Genomic DNA, 9724 nt, shown 5'->3' on the forward strand with positions numbered 1-9724 from the left:
AAACATCCCAGAGTAATCGTGAAGCTGTGACTGCAGCTTCAGAGGATGCGTGCAAGAGTCCTTCTGTGTGTGCAGCAGCTGTGCAACCAGGACCTGAATATTGTCATCCCTTTGTCTTCTGTGCTCGAGAAGGACATTCAAACCCCGGTTTGCAGAACTACAATGGTTCAGAGCACAGACGGATGTTTGACAGGTGAGCTGCACCATCGTCCCAGCAGTCCCTGAGTCTGACTGCACATTGACTTGGTGCATTAAAAGAGCTTTCCAGGTGACATTGTCATGAGCAAAAGTTTACTTCCAAAGCCGTGCTGTGTTTTCTTACAAGAATGACCCAAGCTGGTGTAGATGTACAGCCAGCAGCATCTAGTGGACAAAGAGAATCTGTACAACTATCAGATTATTAGCGGGTTCCTTTGTTCTTCCCAAAAACATCTTTAAACAGCCTGGTCCAGCACGACCTGGTCCGGCACGGCCTGGTCTGGCACAGCCTGGTCCAGCACAAACTTTCTTTTCACACCCATGAAAGCAGACCTCACCTAATTTAGAACAGTCAAGCTGAACAATCGGTCAATCGATCCTGAGACAGCAAATAGCCTGAAGAAAACCTCCCAACTCTGATTCTTGAGCAGAGATTCTAGATCTTGACCTTTCCTAGATGAACCCAGAATGTGGAGCAGGTCTGTGTGGACCGGATGTAGGCTGAGCTGAGGGATGTGGAGGAGATCAGAGCCATCATGAGTCCCTAACGTACCTAACTCACCATCCACACTGGCCCTTCTGCTCTGAGAGGACAGGAGGGGAGTGTGGAACCATCAATGTCCACGCAGAAGCAAAGAGTTTTCTTCCAAACACCTGCATGTCTGGCTGGTGACACTTGTGCTTCTAAATGGTTATCAAATACACAACTTTAACCAACAATTCTAAAAAAAAAAAAAAAGTCTAATTTTGTGACCTTTTCTCTCCATTTTCCTCCTCGATGGCTTCATTTTAACATGAACTATAAGGGGAACAGTTAGATCCTAAAAGGATCATTGTGTCTCCAGAAGTAATGAAGAACCTATGAGTCCACGGGCCGTTGAGCCTGGGATGTTGAAAGCCAGGGTTTATTTTATTGTACTTTGGTAGATTGAAGGAACACAAAATAAAAGACTCCAGTGAAATGTTCATGATAAAATTGAAAATTGAATTTCCAACTGAGAATTGCAAATTATAAATGTTCAACACCAGAAGCCTTCAGCTGTCATCTGTTTGCTCAGCTGTTGGACAAGTTAAAAAATAAATCCACTTAAATAAATAGAGAACTGCATATGTTTTGAATTATGAGTGAACTAAACGTCCAGAAGGAAGAGCAGTAGGTTTGACCGTAAACACATCCCACTAACTAAGCGTCGTCGTTCTTTCTACAGTAAATCGTTGATGGCGTCTCCTCCTGCGGTGCGTGGCGAACACAGTGCGGGGAAAGCGCGTTCCGCTGTCTGAGTCAGTCGGCGGTAATGGCCGGCACGAGCCGCCGCAGTGACACGGAGGAAGGGTCGGCCTTGTCTTGAGGCTCTCGCTCCTGTGCCTCTCAGAGCGTGATGTCAGCGGCGGCAGCGCTGTTGTAATTCACTCGGTGGGGGTGATGGCGTCACGATCTGCCCTGCTGTAGCCTCCTGCTCCGATAGTGAAGCGAGACGGAGCGCAGGCCGAGGTGACCGTGGCTCCGTTGGCCGGGATCGAGTACCGCCAGGCCGGACAATTCATCCCGGGAAACATGGAGGCTGTGGCCGAGGAGCTGCGGGCCGGCTCTCGGGTACCAGTCACTATCGATCACATGCTTAACGATACACTGGTTGTGACGCTGACCTACCAAGAAAGGAACTACACAGGAATATTACTGGATTCCAACAAAAAGTGAGCATTTTCCCTGTTTTTTCTTCATTTCCCCCCACGAAATGAATTTGGAAAATGATGCTAACAGCTAACATACCCACGGAGCTAACGCCAGGCTAACTCGTTAGCTGGCTAGCAGTTAGCCTGGCCTTCAAAAAGACAGGTTATTGAAGCTGACAAGGTGGCTACGGGTTAGCTTCATGGCTAATCAAAACTCCTATCATTTTACTCCACGATTTGCCAGATAAATCGGATTTATTTCGTCGATGAAAACACGCGTTGACACAAAAGCAGCCGAGTTTGTAGAAATTGTAAATGACTTTTATTGTTCCATAGCTGCAGTTAGAGGCTTCATCTGTAGCTTATTGTTAGCCTAATCAAACCCAGAGAAGCTAAAACGATTAAAGTAAAAGAAGGCCTTGGCTGAAAGCATCATTATCTAAGGTAGATGACATTTACATGTATATCATACACACACGCACTTCTGTTAAAGCTGTCTAAGAAACTAAGAAATATATCTTCATGGTGCTTATTATTTGAGATTGGTTACTGCTTAATCTGTTGAAACAATAGAAATGTACAATAATTGAGACCTTTTTAATACATAATATTATAATGTTCTCATCTAAAACTATTTGATACTGGGTAAAGAACACGGTGGGCTGTTTTTATGACCAAAAAAATGTCACAATGAGGCAAAGCCTTAATGAAATGACAGAAACCCAGAAGTTTAACTGATCCTCACGAACTATGTGTTGCTGTGAGGATTTTGTATCAAAACAGGCACTGATCTTAAAGGTTGAATACAAAGCCAGTATCAAAAGATGTGCAGCTCCCCTCTCTTCCTAGTGCAGGAAGCCAAGCTGCCCCGAGAATAACCCTCCTAAATGGGAACAGGGAGGCCTTAAAATAGTTGCCAGGCCTCGTCTCTGAAAATGTGAACACTTCTTCCTTTTCTGTTCTGGCAAATTTGTTTCCTGTCATTGTTGATCATGCTTTTTAGGTCATATCTTCAGCTCAAGATAATCTCCACCACGAAGTTACACAATATAAAATGGCTACAGCACAGTCAAGCATGGCCTGTCATGTTGTGCGTCCTTGTACTGCCTAACAGGGACTGTCTGTTCCCTGTCACAGGCAGCTCTGTCTGTTCTCTGCTGCTCTAGAGACACCTATGAAAAGGTATGAGGAACAGGCCTCGCCAACGTGCAGCCGTGCACAGCTCCCTGCCAGCTACTTCCCATGAGGCCCAAACACGGGTTCCCCACATGTGAACTAATTAATAATCTCACCGCACACGGATGCAAAAACAAACTGAAGTCTCAAGGCTGCATCTCTGAATCCCAAGTGAATCATGGGATTGTTTTTGTTCAGTCAGATGTTGGTGGTGGTGGTGGGGGGTGATCCTGGACATCTTTGTCTGCTGTTTTTTGGATAAAGCTGCTCTGCTACCTTTCTTTTCCCCATCATCCACTTCAGAAAGGACAGCTGCCAAGTTCAGGCTTTGTTTGATGTTTCTTAAGATGAAAGATAAAAATGAGAGGAAATAATTAATGGGGTTCAAGATCTCTGTGTTTGCAGCCTCAGGTAAAAAGATGGACCCCCCCCCCCAAATGTTAATGCATTTCTGCACAAAGGTGAGAGAAAATAATGACCCGCTCCAAGATAATCTAAGGGTGTATTCAGACTGGAAACAGTTAGATCCCTTAAAGTGAACCAGAGTTCGTTTCCCCCAATAATCCAGAACAAATTTTCAGTCTGAATACATCTAAGCGGACCCTGGTCCAGGACCAGGAACCGCTCTTGGACCCATCTTTGGAGGTGGTCTCGATTCGTTTCCAATCGGACTGAGCTCTGCTTTGCTTTGAGAGTCCTCATTCTGAATACAATCTATCGTCGGAACGGAAAAACTGAACCAAAACCGCCACCGAAGCCGAAGTGAACAGAGTAAGAATGTAGCAACAGATGTAAAGCAACGATTGTCATGTTGTCAACGATTGTTAAACAGAAAAAATGGTGCAACATTTTATTTGTTAGAACGTTTATCTTAACACAGCTGAAAACCCTTCTTACGTGCTTTTTCGTGTCTCGTTACGCTGCACACGTCTGTGACGTCATCCTAAAAGCTACCTTGTAGTTCATTAATAAAATTCTCTTGAACAAATAATGCCATAACAGCACGACGATGACACACATCAACTCATTGAAATGTGATCATTTGAATTCAGATTTATTAAAACTATTTTTAACGTGACACACTGCTTCTCACTGTTTTCCCAACAATCTTCATGTCATAAACACTCATCAACGCACCTTCATACCCGATGTCTCCTCATCACTGCTGCTGCCATCAGCCTTTGAGTTAAAGCTCACACGGCACGTCTCCTTGCAAGTAACCAACCGCCTTGTAGCATTCCTCCGCCGTACCAAAGTAACAACACGTTAACGGCCCCGATAAGTTTTGTTTAGCACAGCACGTACGCCTTTCTCTTGTTGTTTTGATCCATCCTCGTAGTTCCTGGCCAATGACTGAAGAGATCCTTAGTCAAGTGTTTGTGTTTAAAAGCTTTAGTCAGTCACAGAACGGTCTGTTTGATGGCAGTCTGAATACAGACCAAACACAAGGTTCAGGACTCAATCCGGACTAAAGGATTTTTCCAGTCAGAATACTCACTAAATGCAGAGAGAATGTGCTGTTCTGGTAATCTGAATGTAGAGAGAATGGGACCCCATCCCAGGTAATATGAATGCAGACCTGCTGGGCCTTTGCTCTTGTCATGATACCAGAAGAAGGTTCTTCTAAAATCTTGTGGGACAATGCAGTTTCAAAAACACTGACATGCATACAGCCTGGATTCAATGTATGAGTGTAATTTACTGGGTTGAGCAACCGTCTGCCAAAGTGTCCTTGAGCAAGACACTTAAAACGCACATATTCCCCAGTCATAGTCTGCTGCTATGCTAAATGACTGAATGTGCTTGAGTGTGCATCATGCTTCTATTTTCTGCTGAAGGTCTTGCGTTTGTGCTGTTCTGGTTCACTCTCACTAATTTAGTGATTTTTCTCCTCTTTTCTTTCAGAAATGGACTGTTTTGTCTGCCAGATTTCACGGCTAATCCCGGGATTGGCCCCTTAACTAAACCAGCCTGTGAAGTCCCAGAAACTCTGAGTGAGGAGCCCGCTCCCAAATCCCCGATCCAGGCTTCATACAGACCCAAGGATGAGAATTCGCTCCCTGCAAGCAGCATTCCTGCTGCGCCCGTCCCATGCCCCGTTCCATGCCCCGTCCCAGCGCCTGTGCCGCCCGGGCACACTCCTTATCCTCCTTATTTTGAAGGAGCACCTTTTCCTCCGCCTTTATGGGTGCGTCACACCTACAGCCAGTGGGTTCCACAGCCCCCTCCAAGGCTGATAAAGAGAAAAAAGAGACGGACACGAGAACCTGGCCGTCTGACCGTGAGCACCATACGCCTGCGGCCTCGGCAGGTACTCTGTGAAAAGTGCAAAAACACACTGAACAGTGACGAGGACAGCAAAGACGGCCTGAGTAATGCCAAGACCTCAAGAAAAGAAAACACCCTACACAGCGATGATGATGGAGATTATAAAGATGCTCCGTCTAAGTTTTCTAGAAAAGAGGATGTTGCTGCAGCCAAAGATACCAAAAGACGGGAAAACTGCAGCAGCCTTGACAGTAAGCGCCTCAGGAAAGACAAAAGAGGCGAGGCTGATGGCGAAAAGTTCCCGGCAGGGGATGTCATTCCTCACAGTCCTGTCATAAAGATTTCCTACAGCACTCCACAGGGAAAAGGGGAGGTCATTAAGATCCCCTCCAGAGTTCATGGCTCAGTCAAGCCTTTCTGTCCAAAACAGCTGGTGCAGAATGGTGCTGAGGAAAACAGCAAGATGTCCGCCGATGCTACCAAGGAACAGCGACACATTCTAGATGCCACGAGGTCTGGCCTCACCGTCTCCATCCCTAAACTCAAACTAAGCAGACCCTATGCAAATGTGGTTCAAGACCTGCCATCCCCTAAGATTCGTTTGAAGCCCCCTCAAAGGGCAAGTGAGGAGACCATGGTGGAGTATGAGGCAGAACTTGTCGAAGGAACCAGGAGACGAAGCCCCAGAGTTTCTGGACCCTGTCTTCCACACTCCGAAGACTCTGGAGAAGGGAAGAACTCTCTGGAGTTGTGGTCGGGAAGTTCTGGGGAGGAGGCCGAGCGCAACCACAGCGACCTCACCCTGCTGATCAATTTCCGCAAGCGGAAAGCAGATTCTTCCAGTCTGTCTGTGTGCAGCAGTGACAGCCTGGACGAGTCCAAGTCCTTCAGCTCTGACGGCACCTCACCAGAGCTGTGTGACCTGGCTCCAGGCGAAGACCTCTCAGTGACCTCGTCTTCTGTCACACCACAGGACGACTGCAAGACAGTGCCGCCACTCACCGTGCGCCTTCACACCCGCAGCATGACCAAATGTGTGACAGAGGAGGGGCATGCAGTGGCGGTTGGTGACATTGTGTGGGGGAAGATTCATGGCTTCCCCTGGTGGCCGGCACGCGTTCTTAGCATCAGCGGCACACGCAAACAGGAGATGCCTAGCTGTGAGGCACAGTGGCCCCAAGCAAAGGTGGCATGGTTCGGTTCCCCCACCACCTCCCAGCTCTCTGTTGCCAAACTTTCCCCCTTCCGAGAACTCTTCAGGTCCCGCTTCAACCGCAAGAAGAAAGGGATGTACAGGAGAGCCATCCTGGAGGCAGCCAAGGCCGTCGGTCACATGAGTCCAGAGATCACGTCGCTGCTTTCGCACTGCGACACATAGGTTGGTTCAGCTCGCCCGCAAAAGTGATCAGGAACCTAGAAAAGATGAACCTTTGCCGTTACCCGTAATCATGTTTGAGGTAGAATGTCAGACCAGGCCGAGTCTGTTAAACTGCAGGAAGAAGCTCTGCTGCTGCCACACTGCCTATGCAGACATTTCTCTGCTTTCACAAGAGCAGAGCCATCAATATACCACTCTGCTGGTCTCCAAAGAAATACAAAACCTTATTTTCATGGTTAAAAGCCTAGACAGATAAATCAGAAGTAGAAAAACTGCTTTTTTATTGAACCTTCTAGGCCACGGTGAATCAGAGAAACAAGTCGTCTCCTGTTCATCTGGATGAACTTTTCAGGCTCTCATGCTCCTCACAGTCTGAACATTTCAGTTTGAAAAAGTTATTGTAAAGTTGGACTGCAGCATGCAGCACATGTCCTGCTGCAACAGAGGGAACCCTCAGTCTGAACGGCACTTCAGGGTGTGAGGGTGTAGACCAGAACTGTCATAGCGCCTCACAGGAACGGGTCAGACTTTGGCGTTTACAGCAGCTGGAGTCGGCTGGTGGCCTCTGAGCAAAAGCAGAAGCTGTTTGCTTCTCTTTCCACCCTTTGGTCTTTGCTTCATGAAACCATTGCCATCACTCAGCCCCCCTCACATGACAGCAGATGTGGGACCCTCTTTTTACTCATTGTCCTCACGTGCTGCTTTCTCCTCTTTTTTGCAGAGGCTGAGGACTCCAGAGGTCTTCCAGGTTTTTTCTGGATTCTCTGTCATGAAGGCCCACGAGGGACTATGTGCGGTTGCCACGTCTACTACTTTATGCTGTTTTTTTTTCTTCCTCTCTCCTGCCCCTGATTTTTTTTTTCACAAGGGGGCAGAAATGGCTGCCAAGGTGGATTTAGGCCGGACTGGAAGAGGGAGCAAAAAATGTGTATTAACTTTTCCTCCTTTTTTTCCCTCCTTTCATATTTCAGATAGAGCCGAAACACTACAAGGACCTGAATGTATTTATTATCTGTAAAATTTATCAGGATCTAGAACCTTCTCACTACAGTCTCGCAAAAAAAAAAAAGGTAAACCCCTCCCAGTGTGCTGCTGTTATGGACCTCGCCCGGTTTGGCTCGTCCAGCCAGAAGAGGCATTTTCAGACTCGCTCCTGTCCTCTATGTTGGACTCCTAAAGTCTTACTGAAGCGTCTCACTGGTGAAAATGTGAATGGCTCCATCGGAGACGGTAGTGACCCCTCCCCTCGTGACCGCGGCGTTTCATCTGTCTGTGACGTGGGTTGTGGATGTATTAGTGCTGAACTCTGGCGTGTGTTGTCAAGTTTCCTTCCATTTCACTTTCCACATGTCCTAAAATCCATTCTTACCCTGAAATCTTTAAGGGGACACATTTAAGGCAAAAAAAGCACTTTATCTGTACCTTGGTGGCCTGCTGTAAGCTCTCTGTCTGAAACGCAGGAGGCAGCGCTGACGGGCAGCAGGGAATTTAGGAGCCTGTGTGCTTCGACTATCTACAAGTCTCCAAGACTGTCCATGACTATAACTGTCCATGACTATCTATAACTGTCCAAGACTATCCATGACTATCCATGACTATCTATAACTGTCCATGACTATTTATGACTGTCCAAAACTATCCATGACTGTCCAAGACTGTCCAAGACTGTCCATGACTGTCCATGACTATGACTGTCCATGACTATAACTGTCCAAGACTATCCATGACTGTCCAAGACTATCCATGACTGTCCATGACTATTCATGACTGTCCATGACTACCCATGACTGTCCATTACTATCCATGACTGTCCATTATTATCTATAACTGCCCATGACTATCTATGACTGTCCAAGACTACCCATGAATGTCCATTATTATCCATGACTGTCCATGACTGTCCATGACTATCCATGACTATCTATAACTGTCCATGACTATCTATGACTGTCCAAGACTATCCATGACTGTCCAAGACTATAACTGTCCAAGACTATCCATGACTGTCCATTACTATCTATAACTGTCCATGACTGTCCAAGACTATCCATGACTGTCCAAAACTATTCATGACTGTCGAAGACTATCCATAACTGTCCAAGACTATCCATGACTGTCCATGACTTTCCAGTACTGTCCACGTCTATTCATGACAATCCATGAATAATAAAGACTATCCATAACTGTCATGACTATCCATGAATATTCATGACTAATGATGATTATCCAGGACTGTACATGACCATCCACGACTATCCATGACTGTCCACAAGTATCTAAGGCCTTCCATGACTACCCATGACTTTTCTTGACTTGTAATTCTGTAGAGACGATTGTGTTGGCTGTAATCCTGCATTCTGACTGTCCTCTCATCCAACACTCTACAGACCCATCACTAAAAGTTTCTACTGGAAGAAAGGGAATAAAAGTTGACCCCCTCCCCCATTAAATCTTCGGTGGAGTTAGAGATTTTGGGGAGGAAAGAAGTGAACGTGCTGTAAGAAAACTGTGAAGCTGCAGAGGAGCGAGTCAGTCAGGACCCCTGGAGGGGGGCGTCTCCCCTCTGACTGGTGGAGCTGAGCAGTGCAGGTCAACGTGGAAGACAAACATGGCTGTCTACTGTTTCCCTCATTGGTCAATGCTAATGGCTACTTTTTGTTTCTTTTCTACATGTACTGTACATAAAATAAAATATACAAGCAATATTTGTGCAGCTGTGCCTCCATGAGCTTGTGTCATCAGCGCATGTCGATCACATTCTATGAAGAAGACTGTTTCAGGAGCCTTCAACAGTTAAAACCCATTGCTGCCTTATTTGGGAAAAGATGTCGGCGAGATTCCAGTTGCGAACAGGAAGTCTTTCAAATGACTTTTGGAGTTGAATAACTCCTGTTTTTCACTGCAGAAGTATTTCTGCCTTCAAACACTCATGCCCAGCAGCTGATGTCTCAACGGCCAGCAAACATGCAGAGCATGATGGGATCACGGGTGTAGTTCAGGAGCGTCTTGTGAAAGGAGCCTCTGTTGTCC

At 46.4% G+C, this 9724-nt stretch overlaps 1 protein-coding gene across 1 annotated transcript; it reads left to right on the forward strand.

The window, feature by feature from the left end:
* Positions 1–1146: 1146 nt before the first annotated feature.
* pwwp2b (PWWP domain containing 2B) lies at positions 1147–9407 on the forward strand. The gene is made up of 3 exons (XM_011484011.3): positions 1147–1893; positions 4954–6694; positions 7416–9407. Exons 1-2 carry the CDS (start codon positions 1754–1756, stop codon positions 6692–6694), a joined length of 1881 nt encoding a protein of 626 aa, XP_011482313.1. The 5' UTR covers positions 1147–1753; the 3' UTR covers positions 7416–9407.
* The last annotated feature ends 317 nt before the right edge of the window (positions 9408–9724 follow it).

This window comes from Oryzias latipes, chromosome 15 (assembly GCF_002234675.1).
Source record: "Oryzias latipes chromosome 15, ASM223467v1".
Taxonomy (NCBI): domain Eukaryota; kingdom Metazoa; phylum Chordata; class Actinopteri; order Beloniformes; family Adrianichthyidae; genus Oryzias; species Oryzias latipes.

What these genes read in the sequence shown, in the direction of transcription:
- pwwp2b (XM_011484011.3), top strand. Translation starts at nt 1,754, where the DNA reads ATGGAGGCTGTGGCCGAGGAGCTGCGGGCCGGCTCTCGGGTACCAGTC. An exon ending in TTACTGGATTCCAACAAAAA is followed by an intron (nt 1,894 to 4,953) that starts GTGAGCATTTTC and finishes CTTTTCTTTCAG; the next exon opens with AAATGGACTGTTTTGTCTGC.